We start from the raw sequence: 23103 nt of genomic DNA, 5'->3' as shown, positions 1-23103 counted from the left end.
CTCTGTTGGGACTTTATAAACATGAATAAAGTAGAAGATCAGATATAAAATGAAATGACTTGAATGGGCACATCATAAGAAAAGATATCCAAATGGGAAACACAGACACAAACAATGCTCAGCCTCATTACTTGGAAAGGAAATGCCAACGAAAACCCCAGGGAGATACCACTCTACACCCACCAGAAAGGCCAACGTGGAAAAGACTGACGATATGGGGCACTGGCGACGCTGAGAGCAAGTGGAAGCCCACTGTGGCTCACGGCAGTGGATATGGTAGGGTTGCTCTGCAAAACCACACCCTCCTTCGGTCACATACACGCACATTAGGAGGCAATGACTCCTACCCGTTGTGAACATACACCTGCCCAACACACACACTTGACTAGATGGGCAGTACTGAAGCAGGAAGCATGCTCTAGAACAGGTGCCCATTTCTCTATGTTATACCTTGATAAAGATTTTTTTTAATGTTTATTTACTTTTGAGAGAAAGAGAGAGAGAGACAGAGGCATGAGCAGGGGAGGGGCAGAGATGGAGACACAGAATCTGAAGCAGGCTCTAGGCTCTGAGCTGTCAGCACAGAGCCTGACGTGGGGCTCGAACTCACAACTGTGAGATCACGACCTGAGCCGAAGTCAGACGCTCAACCAACTGAGCCACCCAGGTGCCCCCCTTGATAAGGATGTTTAAAAATAAGGACAAACAATAAGGTAGAGAGGCTTTGGTGAGAGACTGAAAGTGTGGAGAGACAGGTGAGCTCCTAAAGGGCAGGACTGTGGCTTGTTAGGACGGGGTCTGAAGTGCCTTGGGCAGACCCCAGGGCAGAGCAGGGACAAGACAAGGGGTCACTGAGATGAACAGGAACCCAAGGCACTTTCCCTCAGGGGTGGATAAACACATAGAATCAGGAAAAGAGGAAGAGAGACACTCCAACTGAGTGACACATGTTTTTTGCTCTGTTCTACTCAATGAAGATAGATTATAAGATAAAGTCACAAAAGTGGTTCAGACCTGCTCACCATCTGGAGGCACAGACTGCTTAACAGACAACAGCTCCAGGTGTCAGGGGTAGGGTGGGGCTGCTAACGCCCTTTCAGGGCAGCAGACATCCCAGGTTTAAGGCCTCCCCTTCGAGGTATCCAAGTAACACATGTAACTTAGGCTCAAGTGTAGAAGACTGAGATTTTTAAAAATCCATCCGTGGGAACACCAGGTCACTGGCATTTTGAAAGTAGACACATGGGGGCTTTGCTTTGGAAGCAAAAAGCAAGTATAGGCATATAGCTTCACATCCCACCCCAAGGCTTCCTGCTTGGTCTTAGGAGGCTCACTGTTCTCCTTCTGGATGCTCATGGGGTGATGCTGTGTGCTAACCCCAGCGCATTCCGTATCTATGCTCCACTCACCTTCTGGTCCTTCTCTGACAGAGCGGGCTTCTCACACAAGACCATCTGAACCCTTTCTCCTGACCCTACTTCTCCAGCCCTCTCCCTGAAACACAAGCCTCCTGATGGGGTACCAGAATTCAAATTGGAGATGAACTTTCTGCCTTGCAGTCTTTTGGCAGAAACTACCACCCACAGTGACACAAAATTATGGCAGGAAGGGGCGAGCCCAGGAAGCTGGATTAAAAATACGGATGGTCCCCAAGGCCTTGATGTCAGCTGGCAAGAAATACGAATTCCAAGAGCTGTAAAGACCAAGGCTAGAGAGAGAAAAAGGTGGGGTGGGGGAGCGGACTCTCTTGCCAGTATTTTTGGACAGTGAATAAACCAGCTGCAGAAGACGGGGAAGGAGCCAGGAATACAAAGTGAGGTGGGGGGTGGGGGGTGGGGGGAGTTGGGTAGGGAGAGGTTGGTGGGAGCGTTCCAAGTCCGAGATGTTCATAGCAGTGTGATTCGGACATCCTTGGGAAATCTCAAGGCAGCGAGCCTGGTGATTTAAGGAGTGAGCCAGGCAGAGGACATTGTTTTGGTCAGAGATTGGCTCCAGGTCCTCGATCAGCTGTGCTTTGTAACAATCACCACGTCAGGTTTCTCTGCAAAGCAGGTTAACAACTGTTGCCTGGACTTCGTAAAACGCTGTCTGCATCTCCCCCGGAAACACCTGGGGCTGCTGCTAAACCACCCACCCAAGGACTGGGCACTTCTCTTCCCATTCACCTGGGGTGGTTCCCTGAAAGGGAAGGAACCTTATAGAAACTACCTGGGGGAAAGAGCCTGTTGTTGCTTTCCAGAACGGAAAACAGATCTATGCTGTTATTACGAAAGGTTGGACAGGCTACCAAGGCATAAATATTACAAATGCAAAGACATAGTGTTTCTGTCACATGGAGTAAACAAGGCTGGGCTACATTTTGGACTTTGTTCTTGAGAGGGCCCTGAGCCTCCCTAGTTGTGGCCTACAACTTCGCCAGGGTTGGGCAGGTGTGTGAGAAGGTGACCCTCATGTGTAGGGGAACCTGAACCCCACTCATGGCTGTTCACGGCATCTAGGCCTCAGTGAGGTGAGACAGTACAAGAAAGGGGGGGCTAGCTGGTGATCTACCTTCTTGGCATAATAATTTACAATAACCTTTGTGTTTGGGGGGGGGAGAACAGTATGAAGTGTGTCTTCTGGGGCAGTAGAAAAGCAGAGACTGCTTTTTCTCAGCCAGCATGCATCCAAGTGATGAGGTAGGAAGCGCAGATCATTGAAGACCATTCTGCTATAAGCACAGAAAGGAGAATGGTGCCCAGACAGGTGTGGCCTTCATGGAGCCCAGAGGCCAGCAGGGGGAGGACAGAGTGAAAACAAGCGAGCAAGTACAAAAGAGTAATTACAAATTGTTATCATACCTGTAAAGTAGAAAGAGGGTGCTGAGAGAGAGGGTAAAGCAGGCACCCAGTCTGGTGCAAGGTTCTCAGGAAGGAGGCCTGAGAGGACATTTAGTTAGAGACCCAAGGAGAGACACAGGCAAGCTGGGGAGAGGGAAAGGAATACTGACAAGTGTTTGGAGCCTGAAGTGCTGTATCTGAGGACAGAAAGGAAGCTGCAGTGAGTTGAATGGTGGCCCCTTCCCCTCCAAGATAATCCTACTCAGAACCTTCGAATGTGACCTTAATTGGAAAAAGGGTCTTGGTTGATGTAATTAAGGATCTCTTGGGGTGCCTGGGTGGCTCAGTCAGTTGGGCATCCGACTTTGGCTCAGGTCATGATCTGGTTCATGAGTTCAAGCCCCACATCGGGCTCTGTGCTGACAGCTTGGAGCCTGGAGCCTGCTTAGGATTCTGTGTCTCCCTCTCAAAATAAATAAACATTAAAAACAAAACAAAACAAAACAAAACAAAACAAAAGGATCTCTTAATCATGAGATGAGGTAATCCTGAATTAGGGTAGGCCCTAAATCCAACTACAGGGGTCCTTAGGAGAGGAGAAGACACACCAAGAAGACCATGTGAAGACAGAGGCAGAGACCAGAGGCAAGTCTACAGGGGCAAAGAATGCCAAAGGGCACCGGAAGCCACCAGAAGGTCAGGGAGAGGCATGGGTGGGATGAATTCTTCAATTTCAAGAAGGAATCAATCCTGCCAATACCTTGATTTCAGACTTCTGGTTTCTAGAATGGGGAGAGGAGGATAAATTTCTGTTTAAGACACCAAGTTGTGGTCAGTTATTACAGCAGCCCCAGGAAATGAATACAGAGGCCATGGTCAAGAGTATGGATTTTATTCTAAGTGCAGAGGGAAATGATTGACAGGGCTGAAGCAGGAAGAAATATAACTGGATTTATGCTTAAGTAGATCTCTCTGGCTCTGTGTGGGAAATGAATCTGGGGGACAAGGAGCATGTGGGAAGCAGGGAGGCCAGTGCAAAAGGTCTGAAAGAACAATGGAGCCTCGTTGCTAGGTTCTAAACCAGCTGTGTGACCACGGGCAAGTTACCTAACCTTTCTACCACTCAATTTCTAATCAGTGGGGCCAAAAAGAATACCTATCCTCATAGGGCAGCATTTTTACATGATTCACTTTCTGTAAATGCATAGGAGGGAACGTGGCACACGGTGTGGGCTCACTGTATTTGCCATTCTTCCCCTGAGAGGACACGGAGGAGGAAGAGAGGGGACAAGAGGACCACTCACAGACTCAGGGGCTTTGGACTGTGGCAATGTCACAGAGGGTGGTGCTATGAACTGAGTGGGGAAGTGGGCTGGGAGGAGAGATCAGTCTGGGAAGGGTCAGGTCCAGGAGAAGACCAAGAGAAGTCAGCGAGGACTTTTTAATCTGTTTTTGCTTGTCACTATAAGCCTATAACTAGCTGAGTCCTTAGTCCAGAGTCAGAGCCTTGTCAAGGTGTGTGAAGGCACCATGTTGGAAAGGTGTCATTGCGAAGGGGCACAGGAGCCAGGACACCTGAGAACACCAATATTCTCTTTCTGGTCCTTCTACCATTGCCTGCCCCACAGGATGTTGTTGGATGACAGAGATCAGACATAAAGACTTCCCTCTCAGGGATGTGTCAGTGCCCATAGCCATCTGATGTGCTAAGACCTGCATACCCCTCAGTGGCCTGTTGGTGGTAGCCTGACAAATCCCCCCCATTCCTCAATGATAAAACACAGGAAGAGGGGCAAGGAGAGATAAAGTCCATGACCACCACTGGGTGGGGAGGAAGGGCACCTGATAAAGAAGAGGAATGGAAGATTTTTACAACTTTGGGATTTCTGGAACAGCCTCTCTCTTGAGGCCACTGGGTGTGGAGGGATAGCGTGAGGACCCAGCCCATGAAATCCCACAGCAGGCCAGGCCAGGGAAGCACGTTAACTTGGCTTTCTGAACTAGGGGTTCTTTAGGAGTGGGTGGGCAGAAAGCAGCTGGGATGAGAACAGTGGGTAGAGCCAAGGCATGGGGGATGCCTTAGCCAACATCATGCCAAGAAAACAAAGTCAGGGCCCTTAAAAGTTGTGCCCAATGCATCTGCTCAGCATCTATGACATCTTATTCTTGTAAGGGTTGTCCTTACCTGAATACAATCCAATTGTCAACCGTCTCTGGGCACAGGGTCCTTCTGGGCATTTAAAGGTTCTGATAGGCCCCTACTGTGACATTTCCTGGGTGACATCTGGTGTGGAATGCTGTGCCAAAGGAGACCAATCCTCGGCTAGAGTACAGGAGCTCCAGATGCAAACATGAAGCATCCATGGCAGCTATAAGTCTTACAACAAAGCCTTTCTGTGTAAATCACCCTCCTCTGAGCCTCAAACAGTGCTGTGAGTTAGGGGGCAGGGCACACAGTCTCATCCCATCCCCAATCTTTCATTAGTGCTAATATAGAGAAGGACCATGTATGTTATATGTATGCCCATGAATTATTCCAACTTCAGACAGAGACACAGGTAATAGCCATCACCTGCTATAGGGAGTGGCCCTGGGACTTGAAGCCTTCTCTGTTTCACTTTGAAGTCCAGCTCTTCCCACCATACCGTGCCAGCTCCCTCTAATGGCAAAACTGATATCCAGAGGGAAGAAGGGGCTTCCTTGAGGACACACGACCAACAATTAAGCCAGGCCTAAATCTCCGCATCCTGATTCCAAATCCAGAGCTCTCTTCTCAGGGCCAGAGATGGAACTATTTTAACTTCCTCACAGAGCCATGAATAAATGGAAACCTCTATTAATTTCTCACCATTTAGCAAAACAGGCTTTCTAACCTTCTACACATCTGTGATGGTTACTTTTATGTGTTGATGTGACTGGCCACAGGGTGTGCAGATGAAAGGTTATTTCTGGGTATGTCTGTGAGGGTTTCTGGATGAGGCTGGCATGAGGGCCTGTGGATGCAGTAACGTAGATGGCCCTCCCTAATGGGCATCGTCCAATCCCTAAAGGTCTGAATAGAACAAAAGGCAGAAGAAGAAGGAATTCACACACGCACCCTGCGCCCCCTACCCCCACTAGGACCTCTCTTCTCATCTTCTCTTGCCCTCCCCTGGGATTTCACCATCAGCTCCTTTGGGTCTCAGGCCTTCAGACCTGACTGGATGACATCACCAGCTTTCCTGGGTCTCCAGCTTGCAGATGGCAGATCGTGGGACCCCCTCAGCCTCCATAATTATATGAGCCAAGTTCTCATCGAGATTCATACATATATTCATTGATTCTGTTTCTCTGGAGGATCCCAGTATAGCGTCTATGCTTTTAATTAAGAAGTCATTCCTAAAAGATTAAAGACACACCTATTATTTTTCAGCCACTCTGCTAAATACCGGAAGGAAAAGTTTTAACAAGACACAGTATGTGATGCCAATTCTTATAGCACTACTGGGGGAAAAACAGTGTTCTTGACGTTGACTAAACTGTGTGCATGTTTTCCTTTAATCGGGAAGTTCTTGACCTTGGCTGGCCATTGGGTTCACCTGGAGAGATTTAAAACATCCAGTTCCTGGGTCCCATCTCCAGAATTTGTGAATTAATTGGTCTGGGATACAGCCTGGGCTTCATGATTTTTAAACACAGGAGGGATTTGCTAATTATTCATCACCATGACTTAATTATGGATATAAAGCATTTCTTTTTCACTGATAATTTATAACTTGCTCTTTTTGAAGTGAATGTGATAAAGCTGATGGCACACAGGACATGAAACAGACTCTTTTAAGAAATACTAAAAATGGGAAATTTCAGAGGAGACGAGAAACACCTGTGGGCAAGGAATTTTTATAATTAAGCACAACATCTACCCCTGAGCTTTCTGGAGCAAATGTGCCAAGAACAAGAGGGGTCATCGTGTCTTCTAGGTCAATAAAAGGAAGCTTATAAGATAAAAAACAAGAACAAAACAAAACAAAACAACCCAAAAAACAATTTTCTCTCAAATCGTTCTAAAAGGACCCATGAAAAGTATCTGCATGTACAGGACAGCTGAACCCCCAGGTGCTTTGTGACTCATCAACAGCCAGGCAGCTCCCAGATCAGCTAAGAGCCAATTGAAAGGTGAGCCTCTCTTTCGAAGGTCCACAGGCCTCCCCGGAAGGTCCCCTAAGGAAGCTGCAGGCCAGGGGAGTGTGTCACGCAGCTGTCTCAGGAAAGCTTTCTAGCAAGGCCCACGTGAGGAGTAAGGAGCCATGGGACTCAGGGTATCTGTGCTCACAGAAAGAGCTCTGTTGAAGTTGAGGTGGCCTATGACACACTCAACACCCTGCGTCCGTGGCCCTTGGAGGGACTTGGTCTTACTTCTGCTCAAATTCTCACAGGAGACAGACCCTCCTTTGCCTAAGGCAGGAAGAGCTGCTGCTGGGAAACCCCGATCAAGGCACCCTGGAGAATGCCTGCTCAAGGGGAACTTACGGGGGGTTGTCACATTTCCTCTGCCGGAAGCGGGCTCCCGTCCCACACGTCCGGCTGCACATGCTCCACGCGCCCCAGGGGCTCCAGTCTCCGTCCACGTGCTCCGGGATGGGTGTCTTGCTCACGCACTCCCCTGCACGGCACCACTGAAACACAGCAGGGGGGCCCCAGGGGCCCTCAGTGCCCAAGGATCAAACCTGCTCACTCACCCGGTAACTTGCGATTCCCACCACGTGAAAAAGCACCTTGCCGTCCCAAATTGCCTTCTGTAATTCACGTACGAGCAGACCGTTTTGGGGCATGCATGCTTCTTAGCTCTAACGACCTTCCTTCCTCACTCAACCTAACACCTGTACACCTGTGGCATTTGCAGAGTGCCCTAAAATCCCGCGTGACGTGTGCTCCGTTGGAGTTTTCTAAGTTCTCAGAAAAAGGATTAGTTCACATGGCTTACGGAGAGACCTGAGTTTCTGCCAACTTTCCTGATGGGGAGTGCATCTCTCTGGAAGGCTGAGTCTCCTGGCTTTGTGGTTTTGAACTTCAAAGTTGGGTTTGGTGCTTCGGAGATGACACCGTAAGTTCCACATGGGTGAACCTTCGCTCCGAGGATAAGGGAAAGCCAATCCTCTAAAATGGAAATTTCCCAACGTGTGTGGCACATCCAGGGCAGGACAGGTGATTTAGTGGTTCCCAACCATGGCATCTCATTCATTTCTTGCAGGAAGACTAAGAGAACTCTGCGGCTGCTGGCCCTGAACACCTCTCCTCTCCAACACCAATCTCTCCGGTTAATGAAGATCAGACCTACAGGCTTGCTCTCTTAAACTTGAGCTAGAAGTGAGCAACACAGTTCTCATAGAATTTATTTTATGATAGCCCTTTGTGTATGGCAAGCGATCCTGTTTTTCTACATATGGTTTATTGACGTGCAAGTTTTAAGTAAATTCACTTGTATGACAAAAAGAGTCGATTGAACAAAAATAGCAAGTGGTTCTTGTATCTTATCAGCAGAAAAAGGAGAGGTGATGTGGGTGCCCCTCTTTTCCCAGAGTGGGCTCCATGGGCATTTCTGGGGCAGCCCAGAGGGTGCTTCAGGTGCTCCTGAGTAAAGCACAGACCACTGCCCTTCAGGAGAGACACCCAATGCTCAGGAGACGGGGGCTGGGGGAGGGCAGTGGGAGGCGGGGGTTACCTTGTCTGCCCCACACTCAGTGCCGTCCAGGGGAGGGTCCAGCTTGGTCTTGCAGGACGTATCTCCTTCCACCAGGCACCACAGTCCAGCGCACATCAGATGCTGCTGACAAGGGAAGGAAGATAACTGCCTAGAGCACCACACACAGGTCACTACTGGGGGCGGAAGGTGGGGCTTGATGACTGGTTTGGATTGAGAATTTGAAACATGAAGGGAAGGAGGGTCATGAGTCTGGATGTGAAGAAAAAAAAAATATGTGCATCATTCAACTGGTTCATTTTAACTCAACAAAATTCTGTGCCTTTATTTCCCATGCTTGTCTCATGGGGATTCAGTTCAGCAATTCCTGCATTAGCTATTGAGGGCCTAGGAGTTGTCCCATGCAGGGCGCAGCCTGGGAGCCAGTAACAAACACATACTTTCCATTTAATGTAGGAAGGTATGAGGCAGACACCCATGGGTCAGACCGAGTGCATAGGAAAGGAATCTCTCCATCCTAACCTCACCAAGGAGGGCTTGCCGGAAAAGGCAGCTTCAGAGCTGAGGCTGGAGAACCCACTGTGCAGGCCCAGAATTGAGACCCCAAGGGGTTAAAGAAGGCTTTCCATTCTCCCTGTGGTCACCTGCTTTCTAGCTCAGCTGCATTATGCCTAATTTCTTACAGTGTTTCACCTAAAGAATTTCTTAACTGCACAAATAATTGAAATAATTCTACTTAAGAATAGGCATTTAAAAACAGACTCCCATTTGTATTAATAGGAAACCTGCATGTAGACAGAGTGCTCAAGATGGGACTATTTATGAAAATAGCTGGATACATGGCCAGTGTCCTCCCTGGCTGCTTCAGTCTCCCTTGCAGGACTCGGAGAAGACAGCACATTCACCGGCTGCTGCTTCCCCAGTCTCTCTGCTGGAGGCCATCCCCTGACCACGGAGCAACCCTCGGTCATGGGGATGGAAGCTGGACACCCCATCTCCTTGGGTGCGATGGCTCTGAGGCCAGCGCCACACTTCTCTCTGAGGGTCCCGGTGGGATGGTCCCATTGTCCATGGAGTCGCCTGTCCATCAGTGTACTTTGGACTTGCCACCCCCCTCTCCCTTCCCTGCCCCCTCACGGTGCTTCCTGGGATCACTTCCCAGATAAACTACTTGCACCCAAATCCTCGCCTCGTGGTCTGAAAATTGAGAACAGATGTACAGAAGGCTCTTTTAAAGACACAGCACTTCTGGGATGCCAAGCCCAAGCACACGGGGAAAAGGCCTGAGCCGAAGTAGGGAGATATCACCCTCCCGGGCGTGGCCAGGGCACCTGCGGGTACATTTTGGGCAGGGTGAGGGTCAAGGGTCCTTGCTCAGGATAGTCACAGTGGGGCTCACAAAGGGTGTGCTGTGCTTCGTGTAGAGTTCTGCTGTTCCAAGTAATCTCAAACATCTGCATAGAATAGTGTGCACTGTGCTGTCTCAAGTCAAAAAATATTTAGAAGCTGAAGAGACAAAAGGAGAAACAGGGAAGGAAAACAGGGCTGGAGGGGCTTTGACAAAGAGCTCACAGAGCACAAGCTCTTGCTCATTTTTTCAAGTGTGTCAAAGCCACTCCGTGCCCTTAAAGAAATTGATGATTCAAGGGGAATAGTGTGCCCATGGGTTCAGGAAAACCCCTGTGTTCCCATTATTGTTCAATTCTCAGCGGAATGGTAAAAAGATGAGAACTCTGAGCACAACCCCAGCTGGTCCCATAAAGACAGACTGCACCTCATTAAATGTTTGATTCCATGCACCTTGACCTCGGAGCTCTTCGAGAGTGTGGTGTCAGCGCGTGGACATGTGTTCATGAGAACAAGGCTGACCCGGCAGGTAATTTATGGGTAGGAGTGCTTGGGATTAGGAGACACACCTGTCCCATCAAGAGGGAGAGGAGGAAGGCGGTGTGAACGGTTTGTTATGCGCTTTATAGACCATGCATTCCCATAAAACTTTTCTAGCCATCAAAGAAAAGGAGATGAGTCTGGCAAAGACTTTCAAGAACACAAAAAGTAGTAACCATAAAGGCCAAAAGAAATGAATTATATTATGTTAAAATGAAGAGCTTCTGTGTATCAAGAGACAACCATAAGAAAGTGAGAGAGGATATTTGCAATAAAAGGGAGATACTTATAATGCATGGAGCCAACAAAGGATTTGTATCAAGAATATCTGTAAAAACACGAAAGCTCCCACAGACAATTAAGAAAATAGCCCAGTAGAAAAATGGGCAAAAAACTTGAACAGACACTTTACAAACAAGGGCATTTAAACTTAAGGATGGGGTGACTAGCTGGCTCAATTGGTGGAGCGTGTGACTCTTGATGTTGGGGTTGTGAATTTGAGCCCTACGTTGGGTGTAGAGATCACTTAAAAAACAAAACAAAACATAAGGATGGCCAATAAACATAAGAGCAGGTGCTTAATTTCATCAGCCACTACCACTTGGTACCTCTACACATGCACCAGAATGGCTAGAATGACAGAGACAGAGGATACAAAGTGTTGGCAAGGATGTGGTATGATATGAATGCTCTAAAACTGACGCTGAGCTTCTAACTTGGTTCAACAACTCTGGAAAACTCTTTGGCAGTACTTACTAACACTGAAGACATGCACATTCTAACACTCAGCAATTCCACTCTGACGTATGCATCGGACAGAAATGTATGTATCCCATTTTTATGAGGTTTAAAAACAAATAAGATAAAATTATCGTTTTCTGTGAGTCAGGATACTGGAAACCTTTCTGTGTTTAGTTTAAAAACAAAGACAAGGGAGTTGAGCGGAAAAGGCAACTTTAGAGCTGCAGCCTCTGATCCTAGCTCAGCCACCAGCACTGCCGTGTGTGCCCAAGCTAAGCAATCACCCTTCTGTGATTCCTTGTGAGTACAGGACAAATGGTATGGACTGCATTAATGCTTGTCACTGTGGTGCCTGTGAGATAGCTGGTATTCATGTCATGCTTTCCAAATGACCTAGTGCTCTGCCATCTGTAGGACAAAGTCCTCTAACATCTGTCATCCTGAGGACAGCTGTGGAAGGCAGGTAGGGCAGGGCTTTCTCTATTTTTTTCCTTCTTCCCAAAGAACAGGCACATGTTTGTGGAGGTCAAGGGCCTGAGTTGGTCAGAAGCACCAGACTGGGGAGTTCATTTATCAAGGTTCATATCCTGGTTCTTGACCTATGTAGTGGATCCACACGTGTGTTCACTTTCTAAAAAAGAATCAAGCTCTAAATGTATGACCTGTGCATTTTTTATGCATGCTTAGTATACTATTTATGGTAAAACCACTTACTGAATGAGAGAAGACAAGAGAGAAATGCATGCTCTGATAAGGGAAGATTCTCTGGACCAACCTATCACAAGGTAGAAGTGGGAAAATCAGGGCTTCACAAGGAAAGTACAAGGATAGACCACGTGTGGGGGGAGCCATTCCTCAGAGCAGGAGAAAGACCGCATGGTGGATAGTCTTGCAACTGCTGGTCTCTTTAGGTCAGGACACACACACTGGTCTCATAAGGAGAATGCCTGCTAGCCTGGAAATAGCCCTGACACTCTCCAAAATGAACATCCTATCTATAGCTGGTCCAGGAATAACTCAGAGGTGAACAATACATAGAAAGAATCATCACAGGATCTGTACTAATTAGTACAAAAAGGGAGAAGTTACAGGAAGGAGAAAGCATGTGAAGAATATTCACTCACTGGATAAAATGATCATAAAATGGCTAAAAATGTGCAAGCACATGTGCATTATTATTTTTTAAGAACAAAGTAATTGCATTTTTTTGGTTTTGTTTCTTGTTTTTTAAGTTTATTTATTTATTTTGAAAGAGAGAGAGCAAGTAGGGGAGGGGCAGAGGGAGAGGGAGAGAGAATTCCAAGTAGGCTCCACACTGTCAGCACAGAGCCTGACACAGGGTTCAAACCCATGAACTGTGAAATCATGACCTGAGCTGAAATCCAGAGTTTGACGCTCAACTGACCGAGCCATGCAGGCACCCCTGGTTTTTCACTTTTTGCACTTGCAAAAGGAAAATACATAAGAACTCAGGGAAATGATAGTCAGGTCAAATGAGATAAAATATTAACCATCACAGCTGGCTGGTCTCTCCTAAAGGAGAGAACCAAAGTAATGTAACAGAAAAGGTATTTGAATATAAATTCAAGGGGTGCCTGGGTGGCTCAGTTGGTTAAGAATCTGACTTCGGCTTAGGTCATGATCTCGCGGTTTGTGAGTTCAAGCCCCGTGTAGGGCTCTGTGCTAACAGTGTGGAGCCTGCTTGGGCTTCTTTGTCTCCATCTCTCTCTGCCCCTCCCTTGCTCATGCTGTCTCTCTCTCTCTCAAAAAATAAATAAACATTAAAAAATGTATATAAATTCAAGACCCTATCCTGAAATGAAAGAATACCTCAGTCTCAGATTGAAAAGCAAAGCCTTGTTCCAGGGAAAATGGCGAAGAATCATGAACACGGAGGCATGTCCTGATAAAAGTTACTGGATTTCAGAGATAAAGCAAAAAATATTTTAGGCAGCCAGGCAAAAAGACCAAGTCACTGATAATGGGAAAAGGTATCAGGCTACATGCAGATTTCTCCACGGCAGCCCTCAATGCTGAAAGGCAATGGAACAATGCTCAGAAGGACACAAGGAAAGAAAATGTAACCCAAGCAACTTCTAGCAACTGAAGTGTTGCCCAAATATTTAGGTAACGGAAAGTTATTTTCAAACCTATAAAGAGCTGGATCTTTTTTGGGAGACAATACTAGAGGATGAAATTCAGCGAGCAGAGAAATGAGGGGAAAACCCAAGGATTAGAAGTGAACATGGATCAAAGACATTGACTAAAACGTGGGGACTGAAGTTAGACAACAGAACGCAGAGGCTATAAGCTAAGATGAGGCAGAAATAATATAGGTATAAGAACAGGCTAGAAAAGAAGGTTTTATGAGATTGTCCATATACATCAATTTCTTTATCGTTTTTGGCTGGGGGAGTAACAAAACATAACAGATAAATATAGTAACTGAGATATAAGAGCTTTTAAAGGTAAAATGTTAACCACTAAGAAAATAATTAAATTGGGGGGTAGAGGGAATGGAAAGAAGGGGTTTGAAGGTAGAAATTCATCTATTTTATCATGCTCGAGGAATTAGGATACAGTAAAATAGATAGAAGTTGGCCTAAGGCACCTTTTGCTTCCAGCAAATGTCAGACCAAATAGTCTGTGGGAGGCAGGGCTGCTCATCCATTACAAAAGCAGTGAGGTATTGTAATAAAATATCATCCTTATTGCTGCGCTCACCAGAAGGAACTATTCAAGAAAGCAAACACAAAATACACACATAGCTATATATATATATATATCTGTACGTACATACTATATCTGTACGTACATACAACATAGTCCAATCTGGGGGTAAGCACATAGAAGAGGTGCATTCCCTTGAGGGCCAGCAATGATCTTGATACTACAGCTGGGAGAGTAAGTCTGGAATCTGGAAGGATTGGTGACATCCCCGGCTTTGGTTGAGACAAATATAAATTCTCTCTGAAGGAAAGCAAATCACCATTCAGCCTCTCACAATTCCATGGTGGTAGTCAATAAAAGTAAACTTAAAATGAAACATGGAAACATGAATGACAGCTGGCGGAAGACACAAACACAAGACTTAAACTTTCAAAGTGTTTAGATAACAGAATGATCAGATACAGAATATAGAATATCTATAAAATGTTTAAAGAACCAGAAGATGAGATCACATACAGGAAGATACTATTGAGTATGACCAGGCTAATCTGAAAAAGAAACTAGAAAGAACCTTTTAAAAACTGAATGTATAATTGTTGAAGAAAAGCAGTAGATTCTGACATCATTGAAAGACAGAATGAGTGACTGGAAAATAGATGTGAATAAATTATACACAGTACAGTATGGAGAGAAAAGGAATTGGGAAATACTAAAAAAAAAAAAAAAATGGGTTAAGAGATAAGAAAGAAAAATACTGATGTATGTATCTAATCATAGTCCCAGAAGGAGAGAATAGAAAGAATGGGAGAGAGGAAGTATTTGAGAAGAAAATAGCTGACATAGAACATGTATCATATAGAATAATGAGTTCCCATATTTAGTGGGGGGCAGTCTTCTATTACAGCCCAACAACCCCTCCTCCTGCTACTCATACTGTAAGTGTAACGCCCTCCTCTTGTACATTTGATGAAACTACCAGCTTGCTTTGCATCCATATAATGCAGCAAAAATCACAGGATGTCATTTGAAACAATTCTTGGGCTAATGGGAAAGTCATAATGAAAGTTGCAAATGATAAAGAAAATAATGAAGGTGAAGTGCTAGATATCATGACAAATGAAGGAAGAGTCTCAAATACTCATAGACAAGAAGGAAAATAAATTAAGTATCCATTTGAAAAGGTTTGAAAGGGGAAAATATAAATCTATAAGAAAGCAGAATAAATTAATGATGAGGAAAGGAGAAATTTATTATTTAGGAAGAAGAAAAACAATAGGCAAATAGGAGTTGGCTCTTTGGGGGAAAAATAAATGGGACAAACCGCTAGTTAATCTATTTAAGAAAAAGGGGAGAAAGCAGGAATAACAGAAAAAGAAGAAAGAAAGAAAGAAAGAAAGAAAGAAAGAAAGAAAGAAAGAAAGAAAGAAAGAAAGAAAGGAAAGAGAGAAAAGAAAGGAAAGAGAGAAAAGAAAGGAAAGAGAGAAAAGAAAGGAAAGGAGGAAAGAAAGAAGGAAAGAAAATAATCAAAATGTAAGGGAAATTAAAAAAAATAATCAGTGATCACTGAGCTCAATTCTATTACATAAGCTTAAGATGAGATGATTTCCTAACAGCATACAAATAGATCTATTGTTGAGAATAGACTAAAAATGTATACAGACTAGTTAATACAGAAGACCTAGGGAAGCTTGCCAATGAGCTACCCTTTCTGAAAACCTCTGGCCCAGATGGTTTCTTAGCAGTATTTTCCATAGGGGGATTCTATTTAATCTTTAAGAAACAGATAATACCAATGCATTCAAACTGTTTAATGGCATACAAAAGGAGGGAAAGATTTCCTTATTCTTTGTATTAATCAATATGACTTTGAAACCAAACTGAACAGGGCAAGAAAGGAGAAAAGCTTCATACCAAACTCATTTATGAATGCTACTGTAAAAACCCTAAATAAAAGTGAAGCATGCACCATGACCAAGAAAGCTTTACTCTGAGAACCTGAAGATGGTTTAATATTAGAAAATCTGCTAATATAATTTGCCACATTAATAATTCAAAGACAGAACTCATCCATTCCTCATTATGGATGCAGAGAAGACATTTACTAAAATTTAATCACAACCTCTTATTAAAGTTCTTAACAATATAAATAAATGGATACTTTCTTCACTTGATAAATACCTATCTCATGGAGAAACATCAGAAGAATTTCTCATTAATGCTTCTGATGTATAGAATGTATATTATTACACTGTTTTTATTTTAGATGAGAAAAGAATGGATATTATCACACTTTTTATTTTAGATGAGAGAGAGAATTAGGGGCTAATATAGAATTATATAACTAAAAGCCCAAATGACTCAATTAAAGAACTATTATAATCTCTAGAAGAATTCAGTCAGATGGCTGGACATAAAATGAAAATACAGTAATCAAAGTTATAAATATCAAATACAACCAGTTTTAAAGATATACTGGAATATGGGATTGCAAGCTGGTGCAGCCACTCTGGAAAACAGTATGGAGGTTCCTCAAAAAACTAAAAATAGAACTACCCTACGACCCAGCAATTGCACTACTAGGTATTTATCCACAGGATACAGGTGTGCTGTTTCGAAGGGACACATGCACCTCCGTGTTTATAGCAGCACTATCGACAATAGCCAAAGTATAGAAAGATCCCAAATGTCCGTCAATGGATGAATGGATAAAGAAGACGTGGGGTGTGTGTGTGTGTGTGTGTGTGTGTGTGTGTATGTATCCACAACAGAGTATTACTCAGCAATCAAAAAGAATGAAATCTTGCCATTTGCAACTACATGGATGGAACTGGAGGGTATTATGCTAAGCGAAATTAGTCAGAGGAAGACAAAAATCATATGACTTCACTCATATGAGGACTTTAAGAGACAAAACAGATGAACCTAAGGGAAGGGAAACAAAAATAATATAAAAACAGGGAAGGGGACAAAACAGAAGAGGCTCATAAATATGGAGAACAAACTGAGGGTTACGGGAGGGGTTGTGGGAGGGGGGATGGGCTAAATGGGTAAGGGGCACTAAGGAATCTACTCCTGAAATCATTGTTGTGCTATATGATAACTAATTTGGATGTAAATTTTAAAAAATAAAAAATAAAATAAAAGATATAATGGAATAAAAGACACCATTAAAATAGAAAAAATATACTATAGAAATAAATATATTAAGAAACTTATAAAATATACATAAAGAAAAATTTTAAATTTCCTTGAGGGAGGGAGGATGTCTTGAATGGATGTAAAGAAATACTATGTAGGAAAACTCAAAAGTATAAAGGTATTATTTTTCCCTGAGTTAGTCTCTAAAGTAATATAATTGAATTTAAAATACCAACATAATTTGGAACTAAACAAGCAGATTCTAAAGACCATATGAAGAAACAAACAAATAATAGCCTGGAAAACTGTGAAAAAGCATATGGTTAGTGCATTAAAATATAAAATAATGGCCATGTAAATATTAAGAGGTACAAGATTATATCAGTGGAACAGGCTGAGAAATCCAGAAATATATTTTTTAAATGAGAAATAAAGAAGTATAATGTATTATAAAGATGGCATTTAGAATTTATGGGGAGATATGAATTAATCAGTAAACGGTATGGAGCCACCTGAGGGGCCATCTGGAAACCAACTGAGGTTGGATCCCTACCTCACACCTTACACTAAAATAAATGATTGCTGTATTAAGGATTTAAACATAAAAATGAAATCATAAAAGTACTAGAAGATACGATACAAATTAAGTTTATTTACAATTTAGGAATGGGAAAGACCTTTCAAACCATGACATAAAAGCCAGAAGACTAAAGATATTGATATATTTGACTTTACATACACACACACACACACACACACACACACACACACACACACACACAGCACACACACACACATATACTTCTGCTTGACATAAAATGATTTTAAAAAAGTAAAAAACAAACATCAAAAAAAATCTGTAACTCATATTTCATCTAAAGGGCCAATTTCCTTAATCTATAAAATTTCCAACAAATCACTAAAAAAAAATCAATAATCCAAAAGATTTAAAAAGACAGTCCACAGAAAAGACAACCCAACTGGTTTTTTAATATATGAAAAAAATGCTCAAATGCATCAATAAAGAAAGTGTCATTTAACCTGCAAGACTCATTTCCTAAATGCTCAGATTGGCAAAGACCTGAGAGGCTAAGCAGATATGGGAAAACAGGCACTTCCATATGTTGTTTATGAGAATGTAAATAGAGAAGCCTCTTTGGAGAGCAATCTGACAATATCTATCAAGGACTGAGGCATGTACATAATTTCATCTAGAGTTCAAAGACAGGCAAAATTAATCTGTGGGGTCACAAAGAAAAACAGTGAGGGTACCTGGGTGGCTCAGTCAGTTAAGTGTCTGATTTCAGCCCAAGTCATGATCTCACAGTGTGTGGGTTTGAGCCCCACATCCAGCTCTGTGTTGACAGCTCAGAGCCTGGAGTCTCCTTCAGATTCTGTGTCTCCCTCTCTCTCTGCCCCTCCCCCGCTAGCACTCTCTCTCTCTCTCTCTCTCTCTCTCTCTCTCTGTCTCTCACAAATGAATAAAAACATTAAAAAATTAAAAAAAAAAAAAGGAAAGAGTGATTATTGCTGAGGGTTACAGAGTAGAAGGGAACTTTAGGGAAGCTTCTGGAATTGAAGAAATGCTGTATTTATTTTTTTAATGTTTATTTCTTTTGAGAGAGAGAGAGAGCATATATGTGAGCATGAGTTAGGGAGGCGCAGAGAGAGAGGCAAAGAGAATCCCAAGCAGGCTCCGCAACATCAGCACAGAGCCCAATGGGGGCTCAATCCCACAAACTATGAGATCATGACCTGAGCCAAAATCAACAGATGCTTAACCAACTGAGTCACCCAGGTGCCCCAGAAATGCTGTGTGTAGGTTATACCGGTGCGTTCAGTTTATAAACACACACACACACACACACACACACCCACACACACACAAAAGAATGTAACTGTACACTTAGGATTTGAACTTTTCTGTGTTTCATGTTGTGTTATACATAGGTGAATAAAACTCCAAAAATTACATACATGCAAAAATATCCTTTTATCCACTTGTAGGCATTTATATTGTAGATTAATGGTTCTCAACTAGGGGTGATTTTGCCCCCCTGCAAGATATTTGACAATGTGTGAAGACATTTTTTGGTTGTCACAACTAGGGGAGGCCCCTGACTTATAGTGGAAGAGGCTAATGACGTTGCTAAATATCCTATAGTGCATAAGCCCCACTGCAAAGAATGGTCTGGCCCAGATGTGAAGAGTGCTGAGGTCAGGAAACTACAGATAAACTCACTGGTAATGACAAAAAAAAAAAAAAGTAAGTTACAGTGGAGAATCCTCCAAAACACCTTAGCCAGGTGACCAAGGTTAACATCACCAGTATGGCAGTCCCCCTTTATCCATAGGGGATGTGTTCCATGACCCCCAGTGGATGCCTGAAACTATGGACAATACTAGCCCTATGGACCCTTATACATACTGTTATTTCCCGTATGTACATCCCTATGACAAAGCTTAATTTATAAATTAGGCACAGTAAGAGAGAGAGAACATTGGCAAAACAGAACAATTATAAAAATATACTGTAATAAAAGTTATGTGAATGTAGCCTCTCTCTCTCAAAATATCTTATTGTACTCACCCTTCTTCTTCATGTGATGGATGTGAGATGATAAAATGCCCACGTGATGAGATAAAGGAACATCATCACTTCATGATGTGGGCATTGTGACATAATGAGAGGCTACGGGTGCCCTTCTGACCACATGTCAGAAGGGTCATCCGCTTCAGACCACGGTTGACTGTGGGTAACTGAAACCATGGAAAGCAAAACTGCAGATAAGGGGGCACCACTGCCATAAGATGTATAGTGGGCCCCTTCCCAATAATGCATCGCCTCAATATCATCATGAGGAAACATCAGATAAACCCAAATTGCAAACGTAATTGACTAGTACTGTTCAAGTGATGAGGTCATGAGAGACAGAGACCAAGGAACTACCACAGACCGGAGGAGACCGAGAGACAGGACAACTAAATAAAAACAGGATGCCGGTACAGAAAGAAGGACATTGGTGGGAAAAGCAGTGAAATCTGCGTGCACTTTAGTGAATAACATTGTACTGGGATTAACAACCTGGTTTTGATAATGATTCTATGATTCTGTAAGATGCTGACACAGAAGGAAGCTGGGGGAAAGGCATATGCTTTCTGGACTAGTTTTGTAACTCTTCTTAAGTCTAAAGCTACCTCCCAACAAAAAGTTAAAAAAATAACACAATCTGTAGTAAAGGTGGCGAGGGGGGAAAGATGAGGCAACTCTATTTACACTGGTACTGAACAACTCTAAAGCGTAGTTAAGAGGAAAAAAAGATACGCAACAGTATGGTAGGATGCAAATATTTGTATGAAAAAGGGGAAAGCAAATATGCAAACATACAAATTTTGAATTTCACACCTTGTGCATAGATTTCTTATTCAGAAAACAAATTCATTCCCAAGTCACACTGATAACCAAGCATCTGTGGTAGAGATGGTCTTTGCTATAATTATCTAGTACCCACATGCCTATTTACAAAGCACTGATGAGACAAATTCAAAGATTGGCAATGTGGCTTTTCCAGAGTGAATTCTTTCTTTTCATCTTCAATGCCACTGCCTCATTCAAGTCCTCGTCCTCTCTCATCTGGACAAATGCAGTCATTTCCTGCAGGTCTTGTGAATGCAGTCTTCCTCGGGCTCAATATGGCTGCAAAATCTTTTTGAAGACACAGATCTCAACTGAACCCATCCTGCCACTCCCTTTGGGACTCACTGAAAACCCGTACGACATAGCCCCACTCTTCACTTCGTTCCTGCCCCTCTCCTCTGCCTGCTGCCTCCACGCACCCCTGCGCTAATTGCACCTGACTACCCACATCCCACAGCTCCTCTGTGCCCCTGCCCAGGCTGCTGCTTCTGCTGGGAGAGCCCTCCCGGCCCCTCGTCCAGGCCCACCTCCCTGCAGACTGCACCATGCCACGCTGGAGAAGTGAACAGTAAGCATCACCTGCTGCCTGCCCTCACACAGCTCAGTCTGGGGAAGGAACCAGAAGTGAAGTAAATAAGAGAGAGCCATGAAATCATCCTTTGTATTCTTCAAGGCCAAATCCAGGAGCCCCATCTTTGTGAAGTCTTCCCTCCTCTCCTCTATTCCAACCAGCAAGCACCCATCTGGGTTCAATATGCATTCCACACTCAACTGCTGAGTGACCACCCTATGTGTCTCACCTCCTACCCACTTGGTTCCCCTCCATCACGATCTCCCGGGGGGCACCGGCTGTGTTTTAGTGCCTCCTCACTGCATTAGCTGGCACATGTCTGGAAGCACATTGAACATACCCCAAAAAAGCTTTGCTGAATGAGCAAATGAACGCATGAATGAATGAACGAACAAATACATTCACTAGTGAGGGAATGCACAGCTTTGATAGTGTGAGGGAAGAGCTGTCGTATTCTAAGCACTTAACAGAGATCAGGCATTAAGCTAAGTACTTCATTACTACTCACACCAACCTTGAGAGACAGAAACTGTCATAAGTCACACTTTGCAGACTGGGACTGCAGAGCTGGGACATCTCCTGGCCCTACAACACATACTCGTTATTCACTGGTTATGATACTGTCTCTTGATGGCTCCCAATTTCCTCTTCTGCTTCCTCCCCCTGCAACCTCGCATCCTCTGCACCAACCAGGCAGGAATGCCCATCATCGTCTTGTGTTTGCAAGATAATGGAATGCTCTGGGACCTCCACCCACAATGTTGCATTTGCAAGCATTGCCAGGCAACATAGTCTTGGCTCAAAGGAAACGTACAGCCACTGAAGCCACATCAGGGGTGGGGGCACACAGGTTTTCCCTGCTCCTGCACCCGAAAGCAGGACACTCTGCTCAAGACCAACTCCTGGATAAGAAGGATAAGGGAGAATTGTGTTTGTAATACACAGGATTTTATCCTGTCCTGGATTTTAAACTTTTTGGTAAATTGGGAAAGAATAAATTTTTATAGGGGGAAAAAAAAAGAGGGAAATAAAGTCAGATGGGAAAGCAAAACAGAATGAACAAAAAAACCCTCAAAACCAAACCAAAGCAGATCAAACAGCAGTGGAAAGCCACTGTCCGGGGCAAAGAACAAGGAAAATGAAACAGCTGTCTGGTTCTAGCATCTGTTACCTCCCTGGCTACACTTAAGCATCAACTACATTTTGCAGCAGAATTACTCAAGCGTCTGCAGGACAAAAGAGCCAATGCCCAGCTTCCTTCCCCTGGAAGGAAAACACAGGCAAGGTCTGAGTCCCTCGGAAGACAGCACTGCTCCTGCACTCAAGGCTTTGCCATTTTTCTTCAACTGGCGGTGGTCCGTATTAAGTGCTGGGAAGGCTGTTTTGATCCTCTCCCTCCACTGGGCACCCACTGAGTGTTTGGAGAACAGCTCTGTCTCAAAGCAATACTGAAGGCAATGGTTATGTAAAAAGCCTCAGAAATGTGTTGCTGATAACACAAGCCAAAAGGGAGATACAATAAGAGCTGGACGAAAAAAAAGTTACTAAATCCAAATTTTCCACAAGTACTACTGCAGTTTGAAGTCCTCCCCCAGGCTGGCATGCCAGCCCCACTTCTGGAAGGCTCCCTGAGTCCTGAGGTTGGTCACTCCTTCCATGTCCTGTGGGCTGCAGAGATGGTCACCTGGCTGGGGTCACTTTGTGTGTAGGGCGGGTGGGGAGGGGGGACGCTGCTGGGCGAAGGCAGGGTCAGGGCACCCGGTCACGCTCCTGGCAAGGGGTGTAGATGGGGGGGTGGTGGGCAAGAAATGGCAGATAACACACAACTTGCAAAGTCTGGAGAGCTCTCTGAGGAGGCAGTCTACTGTAAACTTCCAAACACTTCTGGAAAATTGGGGCCATCTGCTGCCAAAGCCCAACAGTTTTGAGAGAGGCTGCAGATGCTGGGCAGTAGGCTGAGACTGAGGCAGGCAGGACAGCTTTCAACCTGGCACCCAACCCAACGTCCTACCGCGCGGCTCTGTCTGTCTGAGAGCAGCAGGGCGAGGCTCTGGTTCCGGCCAGCTGCCCACTCCGGCCAGGTATGCAGCATTAAAGGGGCAGGTTTCATTTAAATCAGCAGTTCCCAAGCCCAGCTGAGTGTGAGATCCACCGGGGAAGTAGTCTTCCAGAGATTCAA

At 44.2% G+C, this 23103-nt stretch overlaps 1 protein-coding gene across 4 annotated transcripts in view; it reads right to left on the bottom strand.

Annotated features, from left to right (window-relative positions):
- The window catches only part of ADAMTS17 (ADAM metallopeptidase with thrombospondin type 1 motif 17), a 345249-nt gene that overhangs the window by 132629 nt on the left and 189517 nt on the right, over nucleotides 1-23103 (bottom strand). For 2 of the 4 annotated variants that reach the window (XM_086711412.1, XM_086711414.1), the window contains exons 11-12: nucleotides 8521-8625; nucleotides 7329-7474 (exon numbers count right to left, since the gene is read on the bottom strand). In XM_086711412.1, the coding sequence (XP_086567538.1) occupies nucleotides 7329-7474; nucleotides 8521-8625 (251 nt within the window). The remainder of the gene's footprint in view (nucleotides 1-7328; nucleotides 7475-8520; nucleotides 8626-23103) is intronic. The other 2 variants (XM_086711413.1, XM_086711416.1) reach the window with 1 other exon arrangement.

The sequence above is a fragment of the Puma concolor genome, chromosome B3, assembly GCF_028749965.1.
Source record: "Puma concolor isolate L17-30 chromosome B3, mPumCon1.1.hap2, whole genome shotgun sequence".
Lineage (NCBI taxonomy): Eukaryota > Metazoa > Chordata > Mammalia > Carnivora > Felidae > Puma > Puma concolor.
The sequence above is the reverse complement of the archived record's forward strand: the minus strand, read 5'-3'. Positions and strand labels throughout refer to the sequence as shown.